The sequence below is a fragment of the Tamandua tetradactyla genome, chromosome 12 (assembly GCF_023851605.1).
Source record: "Tamandua tetradactyla isolate mTamTet1 chromosome 12, mTamTet1.pri, whole genome shotgun sequence".
Lineage (NCBI taxonomy): Eukaryota > Metazoa > Chordata > Mammalia > Pilosa > Myrmecophagidae > Tamandua > Tamandua tetradactyla.
Window position 1 is genome coordinate 40,164,872 of NC_135338.1, and position 19,472 is coordinate 40,184,343.

Consider the following 19,472-nt stretch of genomic DNA (forward strand, 5'->3'; position numbering starts at 1 on the left):
TGTGGCATTTACTCTGTTTTTCCACCTTTTATATGGCACTAGACCAGTCATTTCCCTTCTCTAAGTCTCATTTTTCTCTATTTTTAAATAAGGATACTGGGAAAAATCTTAAAGATCCTTTCTTGCAGGATCTTTATATATAATAACCTACCTTATATTACAACTGGGCTGGTTTATAATAAAGGTGGCTTTCTTATGGAACTTAAATGGAATGGAAGGTTTTTCATTTTAGTATTTTAAAGGTGAGAAAAACTAATCTTAAAAGGAATACAAGGGCTTTTAAAGTGTTGATACAGAGCAAACAACTATCTATATCTTATCTGGTCATAAACTTCTATATACTTCAATTAATGAATCTGAATTGATCTGATGTATGATAGTTGATAATTTTCCCACAGTGTAGAAGGATTTTTTGCTAAAATAAGCAAACTGTTTGATATTATTTATTTTTGCTTATCTTTCACAAACTTAAATCACAATGCCAAACAGTCTTGAAACAAGAAAGTTATCTTCAGGATATAAAGTTTACTCTTACCATTTTGTAAATGAGGAAACAAGACACTCAGTGAGGTGAAGGGATTTTTTTGAGCCACAAAGAAAGTTGGCAGGCTTGAGCTTACCCTCAAGAACCAAGATGAAATAAGTATAATACATGTAAACTGTAGTTAATTACAGGAGGCTTTGTAGAGAAGGTCACAGAGAGAGAAGACACAGAAGCAGTCAGAAGCTATAGATCAATGGAACCCAGAGGAAAAGAAAATGCTGCCATGTGCATTGCCATATGACAGAAAAAGCTAAAGAGTAAGGATCTTTGGCATGGCAGAATGCCACAATCCTTGGACAGAAAGCACTGCCTTGCTGATACCATGATTTCTGGACTTCACCTAGCCTCAAAATCATGATCCAATAAATTTACATTGTTTAAGTAAACAAAAAATTGTACATTAATTCTAGCTGCCCTGACTTCATTTCCAGAAGAAGTTACCTACCCCAAATAAAAGGCAGAAGAATTTGCTTCTTTGTCAATACGGTTTTATTATTTCAATAGTTTTGGCTTTCTTTACTCTTTCATTCCATGCCTAAATATTTAAGGTAATTTCTTTTTTTAATTGTTTTTATGTTGAAAACGTAATTTTAATAGATAATTCTTCATCTTACATAGAAGCATAATAAAATACACCACATTCTGAATAAACTTCAGAAGTTAGAGAAAAAGAATGGGGAAAATTCAAATGGGCTACAATATCTATTACTTGAAACTCCAAGAGACAAAGGTTACAACCTGCAGGTAAACATTTACATACTATGCCCAGCTACATTTATGACTTAAAAATCACAAGAATCAGGAATCAGATATGAAGGGCGGAGGGAAAGTAGAGCTTTGCAGGGGAAGGTAGAAACTGTCAATGAAGAAAAAAATTTACTTAATATCAAATTAAAGAATAAAAGAGCTCCCATGGCAAATACTGTAAGGATGAAAGCAAAAATCATTACCTGAGGAGCTGATGTTCTCAAAGTTTGAAGAAGAAACCTCTTCTAATGACACTTAGGTTAACTGGTTGCTTGAGATTTGCTCATCAAATCTGTAAGCAAGACTAACAAATGCCTTAGCAAACCCCAAATGATAATCAAATCAGTCTTTCTTAATAACATACACCAGTGGTCACATATGATGTTTTCAACCAAAAATTATGAAAAAGGTCATAACCTAAACACCAGACAAGTGCGTGGCCAACATGTTAAAGTCCTACACAATGATCAAAACTGCTTCTTTGCTGTGACTCTCCTGTACAGTAATTCTCAAGCATCGTAGCAAGACAACAATCATCTTCTAAATAAAACGTAAGCACATTTCCTTTAAATTTCTAGGAGGAAAGAAATGTATATACTGATGCTTTATGCATGCTCAGAGCCAGCTCATAAATACTCCATTCAGTAATAGCTTAACACAAATTTGATTCAGTCAAAAGAAACTGGCAAAATCTACCTCTTGCCATTCAAATTGTCAGATGGTGAAGAGCAAAACAGAATGTTCCATCAGAATTTTAATTTTTAAATACGATTGTCACACTGGGAAAATGAAAATAAACACAGTAAAATAAACTGTACAAAGGCAAAGTAGAATAACAAAAAATATTTTACTAAAACATAAGATTTCAGAAGTTTCCAGACAAGCCATACAAAACGGTCACAAGATTCTTTTTTTGAAGGGAGGATTCTATACTTGACAGCAAAGTCACAATGTTATTAGTGAGGGCTGTGATGTTTGTTTAATGTTCCCATTTTGGTTCAAACAATCAAGCTTGTCTATCTACAGCGTCTAAATAAAGTTAGACTTGGCTAGAGGGTACACTGTAAAGAACAACTGGTTAGCCACTTTTAACCAATACATTTAATTAGATCACCATAAAAGGAACGGGATCAGGGAAGGAACTTATAAAACAATCAAACTACCTCCTGCCTCAAAAATAAAAATAAAGAAAAATACCCACACCCCTGCAGCTAACCCTGACAACATAGTGCTTTATACTTAACCATGATGGGGGAAATGAATAAAAGTAGGAGAGAGGCCACTGCTTTTTAAATGTCTTACAACAATCCAGATGATACTTCTGGCCTCTGCTCATGCTTTATAACAGTGAATCAAAACAAGACATAGATTTGGTAATGTGCATTTAATTGACAAAGGACTGAAGATGTCTGGGCTTTTATTCTGTAATATTTCTAAGACTGTTTCCACTAAATACAAACAAAAAAGGAAGAAGTCTTGGCAGAACAGGAGAAGTGATGCACACTTGATGATCAGATTGATTTAAATATTATTCATGGCATACAGCCTATTCCATGCTGTAGCTGTTTCCATGGCTTGGGCTTCACTGGTCTTCCATTGCTCTGTTACATCATTTGCTAATGGATCATCTGGATTGGGAGCACTTAACAAAGCCTGGATTGATAGCAGAACTGTGTGGATCTGCAGTACTGGGGACCACTTATCTTTCAAAATACCTAAACACATTCTTCCCAACTTATTTACATTAGGGTGATAAATTTTGGTCATGAAACATACTTTAGGGGCTGCCATTAGGTATTCTTCTGGAAGGAATAGTTCAAGTTTAAAAGTCCCTCCCTCAAAGGGGAAATCTTGGGGGCCAGCAATGACCACGTGAAAATAACAAGCATTGCTCTCATCTGGTTCTGCTTTAATATCAAGAACTGGTTCTGCCAGCAAATGCTGGGTTTCCTTGATAATCCTGCAGGGCAGCCCAGTCATCTTGTCAGATTCCAAATTCGGCCTCTGGTCTTAAGCTAATTTCTAAATGTTAAAATAAGGAATATGGAAGCCTCTTAAATGAACTGCAATGATACCCTCCCTTAAAATAAATTATTATAGCTTTATATACTCAGTTATATGAAAAAATATATGGCTAAACCAAATAACATGCCTTTAAGGTCATAGATATTATAATAACTTTAGGATTCAAAAATTAATTACCAATATAAAAGTATCTGCAAAGTCCCCTTGGGAGACTGGGGAGAAAGAAGGAAATATTAAATTTCCCCAACTGGGGAATTCCTGATATTCTTGGAAGCAACGGGGCCAACTAATTCAACAACATGAGCCCTCAGTCTTGGGGCTTGCTCCTAAAGCTTATTACTGCAAAGGAGAAGCTATGGCTACTGATAATTATGCCAAAAATTCACCTGCAAAGAACCTCTTTTGTTGCTCAGATGTGGTCTTTCTCTCTAGGCCAACTTGGCAGGTGAACTCACTGCCTTCCCACCGCCCACCCAACCCCCGCCCCCATGTCATGGTACATGACTCCCAGGGGTTTAAATCTCTCCGGCAATGTGGAACCTGACTCCCAGGGATGAGCCTAGACTCAGGATCACAGGAATGAGAAAGCGTTCTTGACTAAAAGGGAGAAGAAAGAAATGAGACAAAATAAAGTCTCAGTGGCTGAGAGATTTCAAAGAGTCAAGAGGTTATCCTGGAGGTTATGCTTACACATTACATAGATATCCCTTTTTAGTTTATGGTGTATTGGAGTGGCTGGAGGGAAGTACCTGAAACTGTTGAACTGTGTTCCAGTAGCCTTGATTCTTGAAGAAGACTATAACTATATAACTTTATAATGTGACTGTGTGATTATGAAAACCTTGTAGCTGATACTCCTTTTTATCCAGGGTATGGACAGATGAGTAAAAAAAAAAAAAAAGGATAAAAAAATAAAACATAATAGGGGAGGTAAAGGTAAAAAAAAAATTAGGTAAATTGAAATACTGTGGGTCAACAAGAGGGAGGGGTAAGCGGTATGGGATGTATGAGTTTTTTTTTTTTCATTTCTTATTTTGAAGTGATGCAAATGTTCTAAAAATTATCATAGTGAAGAATAGACAACTAAGTGATGATACTGACAGCTACCAATTGTATAATATGTTGGACTGTATGTTTATGGATATTTCTCAATAAAAACATTAAAACAAATAACTAAATAAACAAAAAAATTAATTACCTTGCTTTCTGCTAACCAGCGATGTGGATCATAATGTATATCAGGGACAGATGAAAAAAACTACAAAAAAAAGAGAGGAAATACTCTATCAGAAATAGATGTCTCTCTGAAATGAACTTACATCATTTTACTTCTTTACTGCTAGTATATTAAACTTTTGTTCCTAAACTTAAGGGTTTAAAAAGTTTATCCCAAGTACTCAACCAAATCCAAACCATCATTTATTAATGTTTATGTGTATATACATATGTATCTATTTATAAATACTAAATACAGAACTCAACTATAAAGACATTGAAAAATCAATTATCAAGTACAGTCTTTGGAGACTGATTCTATGGCATTCTGCATGAGAAGAAACCTCATTTAAAGCAAGTTTACTTCATTTTTGTTTGTTTCTTTCCTCAGTCTTGTTCCATACAACAAATTTTGCAGTTGGTCAGATATGATAACCCAGAAACTTAGAACTTCATTCTGTTTATCCTTCTTTAATTTTATACTATGAGGGCCATTTTTATCTCAGCAATGGTTGTGCAGAACTAACAGAAACTAGTCAACATTATTTCAAGATAATAAAAAATATCCTATAATATGTAAGTTCTCTAGACCAGCTAACATGATTTCCTTTACACCAGCTCATTTGTACAACTAATTGCCTTCTAGTTTTGCCTTATGATTGAAGTAAAACAACATTTAAAAGTTATTGTTGGGAACTGAATCATGTCTCCCACAGAAGGCATGTTCAGGTCCCAACCCCTGATCTTACGATATGAACCCATTTGTAAATAGGACCTTTGAAGGTAATAGTAAAGGAGTGCCCAAACTGAATGAGGGTTGGCCTTAATCCAATATGGCTGAAATCCTTATAAGCAAAGGGAACTGGACAGAGAGGAAAGAAGCCATGGTGAACAGCTAGACGTTAGAAGTCAGTGGAACGAGGGAAAGAAAAAAGAAGCTACCGCCATGTACAATGCCATGTGACGGAAAAGCTAAGGACCACAGATGGTCTGCAGGCAGCCAGGCAGCCAGCCCCAGAATGTCACAGCTCCAGGGGAGAAAACACTGCCTTGCTAACATTTCCATTTTGGCCTTCTCCTAGCCTCAAAACTATGAGCCAATAAAATCCCACTGCTTAAGCCAACCCACTGTACTATATTTGTTTTAGCAGTTAGAAACTAATACAGTTATCAATGACTTTATAACTGTAAACACTAAGCTTTTTTTTTAACTCCTATATTCTTTGAATCTTGTACTACACAATGATGTTTTTGCAGGTTTCCTTCTAGAAATGTTCTGATTAAAGTATCCTTGCCCTCTGTTCCAGAAAGAGATACCTACTCCTATTCTCAAATATTTCCATATCTCCTGATGTACATTATTCCTCTATCAGGGATATCATTAGGTAATTCATGTAGACATATAAATGTACACCAAGTGCCTTCTACATGCTGTATTCAAGAGTATCACCCACTTTTTTCCTCTATTTAAATCCCACCCAACTCTCATGCCTTGACTTTTCAGTGGAAAGTTCCCTAATCACCCTCATTCAGTGTTTTCTTCCTCTTCTAACTTTCCATTGTGTTAAATGTTTATATACATTCATTTGTCATTGATCATAATATAGTTCTATTATTCTTTATTATGCAACTGTCATAACTGTTAATTAAATCTTTAGTGACCTAAAGTATATACCTCAAAATTGATGTCTAAAATTATTAGAGATAATTAGTACAAGTAGTGTTTGACATGCTTTACAGATTTATTTATAGTTTAGTATTTAAACTTTGACCACTTATGAATGGTTTAATTTCTCTAAACCACAAGTTATCATCTGTGAAGTGAGCAAACTACCTCCTAAGGCCAGGATATAGATTAAATAAAATTGATATTAGCACAAGGTGTGGCACACAGAATGCACTCAATATACCGTTATTATTACTGGCCACATATCAAAATAGCAGCAGCAGCAAATAGGTTTTAAGGTCTATTATGATCAGCGCACTGATACGAGGCTCTTGTCATAATAAAAAGATGAAGATAAAAGCCATAAATATATCTGAATATATTACAAAAAAGGTACTACATAATAATGATAGCTAATATTAACTGAATATAAAATAAGTGCAAGCTATTTCCCTTTCTATCGTGTATCTTCTGTGTTCTCTTCATCTTCATACTGAACCAACTTACAAACAGAGAAGTTAATTCTTAGAAAGGCATAATTGTCCAAGGTCATACATTAGCAATTTAGAGAGCTGCAATTTGAACCTAGATCTGTCTCAATCCTAAGACACTCCTTCCTTAACACACTAGAACTGATTAAGTGAATATTCACACCAAGTGTTATAGGATGGCAGAGAGATAATAAAATATGATGTAGAACTAATCTACTGAGTTAATCACTTAAATTATCAGAGATTGGCCTATGAGAATTATAAATCTTTAGTTCAGACACTTTCCTAATTGTTTTATAATAGTGGTGGTTTACTGTCTGTCTTTCCTGAGGTTTTCAAATATTGTATGAATTCACCAAAATAGAGTAAGTATCGAATATGGTGGCTGGAAAAAGAAAATGTAATTAGAAACAAGACAAACAAATTTCCAGAAGTTTTCTCAGGCTCATTTGTTATATCTTTATTGATCTAATTCACTCCATAGCATAGTCACTGTCTATATAAAATGACTGGAATTTGCATAAGCAATATTTTAAAAATCAACAAATGACAAAAACTACTCCCTTTTTGAAAACATTCCACGTGATTCCTCCACCATTTTCCCATAGTACCCTGAACTACAAAGTAATAAACAATTACATCTTTAACAAACTCCTTGGTGATACCTTTGAAGTGAGAGCAAATGTTCTTAAGGCATTCAATTCTTTTTTAAGCTTAAAGAGCCCACACAATAGAAGTTATTAATGGAAAAGGGGAGGGAGGGTCCATAGTGAAAAAATGTACTCTTAAAAAAAAAAAAAACAAATTTCCATTCTTTCAGATTTACTTTTCACCCAGGACTAGGATTGAATTAGTCTTTTTCTAGGGGAAGAGGTATAAAGATTAAAGACCCATTATCAATATTAATAACTCCATCCCTGAGAATCTATTAAAGAACAAGGTGCTTTTTGGAAGATGTTGGAAGGATGACTTGCACCTCGAAAGGAAATAAAATATTTAAGCATGTAAGCTGCTGTCTATACACGTTTTACCCTGTAAGTGGCTATAATGACGTTTACATACCTTACCGTATAACCCAAATGTTTCCATTTTTACTTTCCTACTTGATTGAAAACAAACCATCCTGGCCCAAATAGTCAATTTGAAATAAATATTGCATTGATAGTATGTGCTTCTTTTAGATGAAATTAGGGTTTTTTGAGGCCACACATCCTTTGAATATATGTAAATAAGACATGTCGTAAACACAAACAGCAGCAACATACAGGAAAAATATGCCAGCATTATAACATGCTTTGCTACCTTGAAAGAGTTAGCTTTTCCCCTAAAGCCAATTAGGGAGATTAGGCTTATAACTTTGTCAAACTAATATTAAATTAAAAAAAAAATTATAGAAATATATACTGTAGAAATTCCATCAATTCTATATAATTACAACAGATGAAATATTTCCATTAAAATAAAATGTAAAGATACCTTCGAGTACAAAAGTAGAATTATAGCTTTGTTTTCTTTTCAATACCACTTAAGAGAGAAAAAAAAAAAGATGAGAAGAAAGAACAGGAAAAGAGATGGGAAAATACTAATATAAGAGAAGACTATTCTACAGGAGTAAAATGACAAACGCATGACAAAATAGAGAAACACACCTGAAAACAAAAAAGTACTTGTGCATATTACTATAATTTGAGTGTTGCCATGTCATCAAATAAAGTAAGTAGAGGGGTAAATAATGACTGAATTATTATATCTTATGGCTATATAATACCATAGCAAAGTAAAGCAATGCTCTCTACAGAATTATATGTAGTATCATCTAGAGCTGACAGTGATGCTTTTCTTCTAGGAATTAAAAATATACATGGTCATTTCTATTTTTATTTTTTAATCACTTTACTAGGGCCATAAATGTAGTATTAGTATTCTATTTAAGGATAGAAAAACTAAGTTAAATATAATTTATCTAAATAGGAGAAGTAGATAGCACAGTGATTAGTGGCTAGATTCTAAAGTAAGACCCCCCAAAGTCTGGAGTCCTGATTTTAGCATTTAACCAGATACATGGCCAGAGGCAAGTTACTTAAGCCTTCCAATCCTCAATTTCCTCTTCTCTATAATAGATTTAATCAGAGTCCCTAATGGAGAGGGTTGTTTTAGGGGGTAAGAGAGAAAATGCATATACTCTACTTACCATTAGTACCTGGAATACAGCTAGTACTCAATAGTTGTAGGCCAATAATAACATAGCAAAAATAAAAGTAACCTGACATAATGAAAAATTCATAGCCCAAGCCTCTTGAGTTCAAAGATGCTTTCCCTTCCCAGAACTGCTGTCTCTATTGCAAGACATTTTCTTTTAGAGTGAGAAGTTGTCAATTCATTTCAGAAATAGTACCGTTTCTCTTAGCATGACTATGCAATATAGTGTCTCATTCTAAAAAAATGCAAGAAGTTCTTTGTTCCATAAAACATTCCAGAATAAAAACATGACTACCATGTAACCATGCATTAAAATCCCATTATAATCATATATTAGGAAACTAACTGAAAATCTAAGGCACAATGAGAACTCATAATTACTTTCAATTTCTCCACTGAGTCCCTGGAGAAGGTTTTACAAGCTACATCTATTTCTTTTCCTATCACACCAAGAATGGATTCCTGCTCAGTTTCCAGGCAAAGAAGTTGATCCTTGAGTTGCAATCTGGCCTCTTCCATCCTCCTTAACTGTTCTTCTTCATTGCATATATGTTTTTCCTAGGGCATTGATAAGAAATAAAATAGACATTGATTATTAAGCAGAAGAAGAAATACCTGCAATATTTATACAATCAACTTAAACACGTGGATTAGAAAACAGATTGTTTGCTTGGTCTGTTTACCTTACTATAATAAAACACATTTTAACTACTCATTACCTGAGGTTAAGTTATACAAAGTTCAGATGTAGGTCAGAGTGGTGACTGGGCAACTAGGCAAAGACAAGTATTATAATTCTGTTACCAAAGGCAAAGAACAAAAAAAGAAGAAGAAAAAATTCTTTATCATTTTAATAATATAGTGCCATTAATGGATCAGAAAGTAAAAGCTGGTATAGAAAAACTGACCATGAGCTTTCAATAAGTATTACTAAAATCCTAGAAAATGCAAATTACCAAATAAGGTGTTAGCTTTTTAATTCTCAGAAAGAAAGAAAAGTCTCATCAAAACACAGAAAAAAAAAAAAAAGGCTAAGTTTTCAAATGCAGATATATAATATAAATAATTCTGAGTCATGAAATTTTGATAAAACCAACATGGTGGAACTTTCCAAGAAAGCACATATACTTAATTAAAAGTGGTTTCTAGGGAGCCTGTCAAGAGATCACAAGGACTTAAGTCCCTTTTGCAAAACAATTCTCCATCATTATGATACACCACGTCATTATTAAATAAATTTAAGTGTCACTGCATAGGGCTTAGAGAAAAACAACAAGAATAAAAAGAACTGCTAGAACAATATGTATAAACAGTGGACCAAAGTCATGATGCAACGCTATTATACATTCACTCATTGAATAGTAGTCCAGTCACCTTTAGTAAATACAACACAATCAGAAATATTATGCAGTCATCAAACTCAGCTTCAATTTGAAAGAAATAATATCTGTTCCCTGTAAATTAAGCATGGAAGGTAGAATGGTGTTTTACCAAAAGAAATGGCACATATTTCCTTTCAATTCAACTTAATTTAGAAAACTGAATGATGCACCTCTTCTCAAAAAGTCTAAGACCCTTCAGTCTGTCTTCTGCTTCCCTTTATAGCCTCATCTCCCTTCTTCCTACTCTCTCATTCTTGATTACTTGTAGTTTCTCACATATACCTACTTATATCTCCTCAACCACATTTGATTGCACAATTCTGCTTAAAGCTGTATTTCTTCAATGTGAGGCTGGTAGCTGGGAGATGCCATTAATCTTGATGAATTCACCTTAGTACATCATCTGAGTCTGGGTCTCAGCTTTTGTAAATTTCGGAATTATATTTTCTTTTCTTTTTGGTACTCAGAATGGAGACATCTTTTAGCAGTAGAGTGACATTAAGCTCACAAGAGACTAATGCACAAACTAGAATGCCATTCAAATACCCACATTAGTTTACAATGGGAACCATAACTGCATATGGATCAGAATGTTCATGTTAGCATACCCAGTACATTTTCTCCCTATAGGCCAATGTAGATGGAAAGGCAAATTATAATCAAAATGTTGCTAAATGAATAGGAAACTGGAACAAGGGGAGCTCATTTCATGAAACAATGCCTAAAAGGCATCAGGCTAATGTCAGCCTGCAATGTCCATATACATAGCAGGGATTTACCAACCACAATAACAAGATTGTTCCACTCTCTGGGAGCAGTGATTGGATAGAGATTGTCAAAGTACAACTCCCTAACTTTCTCCTCTGTCCACATTTAGTTTCTATCCAAATGCTCTCTCCTGATTTTTACAGCCTTTCTTTAGATATTGATATCTTCACCAAATCTGGCTCTCATCTTGGAGACTTTCTGAAACATTAATGGCCTGGTGCCAATGGTATTTGATGATTGCCTATTTCTTAGAGAGCAGGCTTACTGCCAGGATACTTGTCTCCCTCTTGCCATTATGAACCTATCTCCTATACCACTTTTCCTTGAAATTCTACCCTTCAAGATCTGGTCTCCTCTATTTCCTGAGCAACCAAAGCAGAATGTTCCTAAAGAGTATCATTTATATCATATTTAAATTTTTAAAATCAAGCTGTAATATAATTATTTTTTGTGCACTTGTTCCATTATTAAACTGGATAATTACAGGAGAGCACAAAACATTATAAAGATCACATAATAAATTACCATTCAGACTTAGAGCTTCAAAAGATATTGAGATGTGATAGGAAGTTTCTTCCCACACATAAATAAGGCCTCAAGAATACAGTAGTGTTCTAGCTGCTGTGACACAATAACGCCATACTCTAATGGGCATTACTAGTATATTTAGAAGACTGTCCATATTCTAAATTCAGGCATTCACAATGATATGCTAATTGACCTTTCTTTTCTCTCTTCCTTCTTGCCCTCTCTTTTATGCACAAACCACTTTTCTGTACTTTCAGCTATTTCTCCCTTATTCAAAGATTTAAAACTATTTCTATCTTTTAATATACTTAAAAACATTGATATTGTCAGAAAAGGCTGTAAAAGTTCAATCTCTTTAGCAAAGACAGAAAACTTCATGATCTACATCATTATCTTCTGTGAGCCCAGTATTAGCTAGGATGCATTCAATCTTCCTTTGAGGTAAATCTCACAGAATCATGGACTCACATTTGGCAGGAACTTCAGAGATCAGTGAGTTCAACTATCTACCCATTCAAGAACCCCTTCTCTGACATTTCTGATAGATGGTCACCCAACATCTACATGAATATCACAAGCTTCAAGGATCAGAGTACCTGACAAGGTTATAAAATCTCTTAATTAGTCTAAGTGCTATACTCTGGGATCAGAGAAAATAAATGATCCCTGGCCCCACTAAATTTTCTAACCTTCCTGGTGAAGATCCCTGTTCTTTTACCACTATTTTTATTTGACCACTATTTTTATTTGACTCAAATTTCAGACATGCTAGTTTCCATCCTCTGCATGTGATTTAAAACCCTAAAACTAAGAGTTAAATAAGTTCTTCCATTCTGAACTTAAGCAGTTATAACCTGATTCATTAGTTTATTAAACAAATATTTATGTAAAACCTACTAAAGGCCAGAAACTCTTTTGAGCACAGAGATAGTATGATCAAGAAACACTACGTTCACAGAACCAATAAATATCTCCATGAAATTTCAACTCTTTTGCTTTATCCCATTCTTCTGACTTGCAAATAACTATATGAACACTAAATATGTTCACTCAATGAATTAGCTCTTTTTATTATAACTTCATGTTTGAGAAATGGCTCTGGTAATTGAGCAAGAACTAGTTCTAGGGGAAGGAAAGGCAGAAAATTGGCTGAAGTTAATCCAATCATCCTATCAGGTATATGTTTTGGAGACATGAGGATTGGTAAGAAGACATAATATTTAGACACTATTAAATTTTAAATTTTAGACACTATTAAAGCTAGTAAATTCAGAAGGGGCAGTCTCCTACAATTCTACAAGATTAACAAAAAGCTACCATCTTTCTGGAAAGCCAAATGTAGGACAAGGAATTTTAGAAACTCTAGAAATATGGAAGATATCAGCTTCACTGCTTCAGGGTAATGCCTGAACCTTAAGAAAATAAGGGACTCTTTTTAGGGGGAGATAGACAAAGTAGACCACAGCAACCTATGACCTATGAGGAAAGGTGGCCTGGAACATGGGTAAGTTTGGGAAATAGCTTTAGAGATCAAGTCTAACCCTTAATTTCACAATTGAGGAAACCGAAGTCCAGAGAGGGTAAGTAACTTAATTAAAGTCACAGAACCTATAACAGATAACCTGATTCTGCCGATAACCTGAATTGTGTTCTTTCTGTTAAAATGCCTGGAAGACTGAGTGCTTAAAATAAGAGTTTAGAAACTCAAGGCAAAACATTCAAAACAGTAACTACCAGGTTATGCAGGGACTAATGCAGTTTCAAAGTAGAAAGAATAACTCAAATACATGTATGTGTATGTATATAAGCCTCAATGATATAAATGAAAATATATGGCATAATGGTATGTCCAAAATGGACGACAATAAAACTAAAAAGCCCATTGAAAATGTATAATATCTAGTATCTACTTATACTAGAGATGTGCCCTCTATAAACATAAAATTTGCTCTTGGCAGATTTTAGTTTAAAAATGTACTCATAACACACTAAGCAGGGAACAGTTCTACTGTCAAGACAGAAAAGGTTTTATGAAGCTTCCATATTGGGATATAAAGGTTTATGTTATTGACATCTGTTTCTAAGGGAAATTAAAAAATAAAACTACTCACAATCTCATGATTAAAAAAAATGTTGTGGTCTGGCTTGGCCAATTAACCTGTAATTCTAAGGAAAAGAAATAGTGTTCTAATTATACTTTATGTTCCAACATATTCTTTAGCTCTTAAAACATTCATTTTCCAAGAAGCTCAAAAGATTATAAGAGACACAATCTTAACGGAAATATAACTCTTCAATGAAACTAGAGCATGTCCAAACTGCTATCTCCTTGGTAAAATCTTATGTGATTCCATCAATGTCTTAACATTTCCATCAATGGCATTTTATTTTCAATACAGTTATTACATGAAATGAAAATAGTCCTTCACACATCTTAAGAGAAACATTACATTAAATAAAATACACTCACACAATTAAATTGATCACTAATTTACAAAGTTAATGTTTTCCTTTATTGAAAACTAATTTTAAAAAGCAAGTGGAACAATATTTCAGTCCCAGGCCATCTTCAATACATTAAAAGCGGATACAAGCAGAGAAAAGATAAGAAGTAGAAGAGAAAGAGGGACACCCGATAACATTAAAGGTCAAAATTAAAGCTAACACAGTTTAATTCAAAGTTACTAGAAGTACGGCTTGTTGGCAATATCTTCTCCTTTCTCTTCTGGGTCCCATTAACTTCCTATTTTAAGTTTCTTCTCATTGGTGGTTTTCTCCCTGTTGGCTTCTGTACAAGACCTCTAGTAACAGGATCAAGACTCATCCTGATTCTATTAGCCAAACCTTAACTAAAAATGAACTCTTCAAAAGGTTCTATTTACAATGGGCTTATGCCCACAGGAATAAATTAAGATTAAGAACACACTTTTCTGGAGCACATGATGCAATCTACAACTATCTCCATGAATTCAGCCTATATATCTCCTTTACCTTCTCTGTGAATCCAACACTACTCAGAAATAAAGAGAAAAAGGCAAAATTATTATTGACTTTTCTCATCTATTACGAAAGTCCAATAACACACACCTTCTTGCTTACCCTTACGGATGCCATAACAATGATAGATAAACTGAGCTCTTAGAGAGGAATACTAATTGCCCCTTCTCTGTGTTCTCATGGTACTTTATAGGAACAGTGGGTACAGTGTCTTCTATGTCATCTCATACTGTGAATTCCTCTAAGGCTAAGATCTTATTTTTTTTAATTCAAATATTATAGTATCTACTACAGTGCCTTACATAGCAGTTAATCAATATATCTTTCTGGAACACAAATATCCTTCTATTTTTCATTCATTCCACAAACATTTTATAAATATATTCTCTATGTGCCAAGCATGGTGGTAGACTTAAATATCCAGAACCAATGAACTCAAACAAATTCTGTGTTTCAATTTTCCACAAATTAATTAGTAAATTCATTCAGGTCAATCACTTGCTCAGTAACAGACTATTGTAATCAACAAGGAAAGATAATGTGACAAAAATCAGAGCACTAAATGTGGTGACAAATAATTAGATTCAAGATAAATTCTGAAGAGTCAACCAGATTTGCTAATGAATTGAATGCAGGGGGAGGGGCTCATGTGTGAGAGAATGAGATGACTCTTTATATTTATTTAATAAACAAAAGAACATCATAATTCTTAGTAGAAGACTGGTTTCCTAAAATTAAAATGCTACTGTTTTGTGGGTTAGATATATTCTTTTCCCTCTCTGGAAGTAGATGCTTTACACTATTTCCTTCAAAAGAGGGCAAAAAGTTATAATTAATGGGATGTTAAGAGTAAGAACTGAGCACATTAGAAAAACAGTAGTGCTATAAGAAAAAATTGTGGCATAATCAGAAGATTGGCACTTTCATTTCATGTATTAGTTTGCCAAGATGCTATAACAAATATCATACAACGGGTTAGTTTAAACAACTGGAATTTATTGTCTTATGGTTTTAAGGCTAGAAGTCCAAAATCGAGATATTGGAAAGATTTGCTTTCTCCCATAGTCAGCATTCTAGCACGGGATGCCAGCAACCCTTAGGTTTCCTTAGCTTGTACTTCTGGCATACATGAAACATGCTTTCACACTTCTGTAACTTCAGGGTTCTCTATAAAGAGAACCTTTATTCTAAGGTTCTAATAAAACCTTTTTATTCTTTATAAAAAGTCTCCAGTAATCTGGATTACGGCCTACCCTAATTCATTTGGCCAACACCTTAACTAAAAGTAACATCTTCAAGAGGTCCTATTTACAATGAGTTCATATCCACATGAACACAGATCAATAACATTTTCTTTCTAGGGCATATGACTCAAACTACTGCAATCTGCCCTATGGTGATGAGTCTCAAGCAAATCTGAAATTCAGCAGAGCAACCTCTAACAATTTCCAAGGTCTGAGAGTCACCTGGGATCAATGTTTTCCCTCTGAGCCTACTGGAATGCCAGCCCCACTTTTTGGGCAGTCGTGCTCTCCTCATGTTAGGGCCTAACCCTCACCCTCTCCAAGCCACTGGACAATCAGCCTTGCTCTGCAGGAATACTGGGGGTGGGTAAAACCCATCCTTTCCAAGTACTGGGGTGGCAGTCAAACTCTGCCTAAGAGCAAAGGCCCCAAACCATCCAAGTGCCTAGATAGAAGACCTACCCTCTCCAAGCACAGGGGTAGACTTGCCCCTTCCATACAAGTGGATGGGCCCTCTCTCTTGGCCTTGGGAGATCACTACAATCCAGACCTTTGGTTCCAGGATTCTGACCTTGACATCATCATTCAATTCATCCCTTCTTAGCCACATTCAAGTCTAAGCTGGCAGTGCTTCTGCTCATAACAAAATTCTAAAAAACTACATCAATTTTCTATGCAGGTCAAAGGAGTGCCAAGTATTAGACAAAGGGATTTTCCACAAATCCTTTCTAGACAAATACATTTACAGTCCTCACCTCCTCTGAGATGGCTGACTGAATTCATGTTCAGCCATATGGCTCTTTAGCAAAGGGTTGTTCAGCCACATCCTCACAAGGAGCTGCAGTATCTGGAAATTCATCTCCTGGAAGCTCAGGGAGGTCCTTGATAGAGCCCCTTCTGACACTAGTCTCAGAGCATGCTATCTTGATAGGCTGAGAATTTTCTGAATTACCAGTGGCTCACTCCTTTATGCTTAAAAACTCACTTCTCAGTTTATCCTTTTCCTCTTTGATTTTACTGTAGGTAGCTAGAAGAAATCATACTGCACATTCCACACTTGGGTTGACAATCTCCTCAGTTAAATATCTAAGTTCATCACTAACAAGTTCTGCCTTCCATCAGACATCAGAACACAATTTTTCCAGATTCCTTCCTACTTTATAACAAAGACAGCCTTTCTTCCAGTTCTGCTAAGTCATCATTTTCTTCTAAGGCATCACCAGATACCTTTAGTTTCCATATTTCTCACAACATTCTGTTCCTGATTAATTATGCACCCTCCAGGATTACATAAACTTTCTCTATAGTTCTCACTTATTTTTCAGGTCTCCCCAGGCTCTAATGTCCATTTATCTACCAACACTCTTCAAAGCAATCTACCAAGCACCTCAAAATTCTTCAAGATTCTACCCATTACCCAATTCCAAAGCCAGTACTACATTTTTAGGTATTTTTAATAGCAGCACCCTACTCCCAGTACCAAAAACTCTTGTAGTTTGCTAAGCTGCTACAACAAATATCATACAGTAGGTTCACTTAAACAACAGGAATTTATTGGCTTATCATTGTGTGGCTAGAAGTCATGCAAAATCAAGATATTGACAAGGCCTGCTTTCTCCCATAGTCTAACATTCTGGTGCTGGCTGCAAGCAATCCTTGAGGTTCCTTAGATTGTATCTCTGCTTCCCATCACATGGCAATTTTCTCTCCTTTCTCACTTCCTTTCTGGGTTCTCTTTTTAAGGGCTTCAGTAATCCAAATTAAGACCCACCCTCATTCAGTTGGCTGACAATTTAAGAATAACATCTTCAAGAGGTCCTATTTACAACAGTTCACAGCCAAAAGAATATGGATTAACAACATGATTTTTCTGAGGTACCTAACATAATCTACCATAATGTATTTGTAAGACTTGGACATGAAAGATTTTCCGATTATGCAGGCTTATGAAAAGTTACCCATAATACAGAAACAAGCAAAAAAAAAAAAATGGAAATACAAATTTAAACTTTTAACCCCATTCGAGGAAATTATTCTTGCATCAGGTTTTTTTGTGTCTTTTTTCTAGGAGGGTATTAAGTAATACAAAGATCATTAGCAGCATAATCAAAAAGTGTTGAGATATGTATTGGATTAATTCCTAGAAATTAATATTCAAAGTTGAAACAAAAATACCTTCCAAAGGGTACTTTATGTTTTCATTAAGTTTTAAGACCATTTTGTAATTATGCATTTCTCTTAAGTCAAATGCCTGGAAGTAGTGATAGCATTAGTTATTTAAAATCAGCTACTTCTGAAGCATTTCTATTTCTGAAACAAAACATGGGTATAGAAACAAACAACTAGAGGCTCAAATTATGCACTTGGAACCAACCCTGTTTAATTTTCAATAGAAGAAAAAATTATCATTCAACTGAAGAGAAATGTTCATAAGTTCACAGAGTCTAAAAATCATCAGAATTTCTTCCCTTATTTTTCATCAGGATTTCTTCTTGTACTTTTTTCTTAAAGTATACATAAGAATGCATTTACTCTTATGAAAGAATATTAAAAAAACATTTAAAATGAATCTTCAAATAATATAACTCATGAACATAATAAGCACCTCCCAGATAACTTTATTTTCTCTAAAATTTATAGACTATTTCCCATTAGACAGTAAATGATACTGAGGATTGAGTCAATAAGCACTATAAATGGTGATGAAAGAAAAAGTCAACAAAAAAAATCTAGACATTTGGTTCATAGTGCCTTTAGGGCTCTACTAAAGCCAGCTCCGAGCATTTAACTTCAATCAAAGCACTAAAACAGAATGTCATATAGGACTTGTCACATGGCCTGCTCCTTTTGGCTTTCCAGTCTACAACCAATCATATACACCATTATTTAGCCTAATACCTGCACTATGGGGATCACTCACAACTGGAGAAGTAAATGAAATCACACTAATAGTACAGGATTTTAAAGGAACGTGCCTAACTGGTCTACTCTCCTCTCCATGCCCCTTTAGCTATTAACTACTCAAAGAATTAAGAATTAAATACCAGGCCTCTTAAGTCCAAGTCAGGAGCCACTAAGACTGGCAAACTTTGACTTAACACCTGGAATTCATTTAATATCAACCTCTTTGACTGTAATTGGGTGGAAGAGAAGTAATTACCGATGAAGTAGAGTTTCAAAATGCCTATTTTTTTCCTCTCACATATATTTCATGTGGAAATATCAGGTTTTAATTAGATTTTTATAACAAAATCATAGATGATTCTTATTTCAAAATTTGTGTTGACTAAAAAAAAAAAAAAGTATATGGTAAGCTGTTGAAAGTGATAAACCTGAGTTTAAATTCACAGTGATATGAGAAGACTTGTATCTAAGTTTATTTTACAGGCAAAATGCACATGGGGAAAATGAAATTTGGGCTCATATCCTGTTTCTATCGCCTTGAGCTATGCAACACGGGCCAACTTGCTATTCTCTCAACTAAGTTTCTGCTATCTGTAAAAATGGGCGTCATAATTACATTTACAAATGGGAATTATAATTACCATCTTTGAAAGAGCCACATTAAAAAAAAGAAAACTACTGTCAAAGCATTTTTATCCTACATACCATAGCTTTTAAATATGTTCCTAGGTGTCACTTCACAGATAATTAAAACATTTCATG

General features: G+C 34.6%; 1 protein-coding gene and 1 pseudogene across 10 annotated transcripts in view; both read right to left on the minus strand.

The window, feature by feature from the left end:
* The window catches only part of CEP128 (centrosomal protein 128), a 667,241-nt gene that overhangs the window by 338,331 nt on the left and 309,438 nt on the right, over positions 1–19,472 (minus strand). For all 10 annotated transcript variants that reach the window (XR_013160385.1, XM_077123220.1, XM_077123226.1 and 7 more), the window contains 2 exons: positions 9,269–9,445; positions 4,515–4,574 (listed from right to left, as the gene is read on the minus strand). Coding sequence is in view for 9 of the 10 variants with exons in the window: in XM_077123220.1 (XP_076979335.1) it covers positions 4,515–4,574; positions 9,269–9,445 (237 nt within the window). In the remaining variant the exon portion in view is untranslated. The remainder of the gene's footprint in view (positions 1–4,514; positions 4,575–9,268; positions 9,446–19,472) is intronic.
* Positions 1,226–3,769, minus strand: LOC143652067 (ubiquitin-conjugating enzyme E2 N pseudogene; annotated as a pseudogene).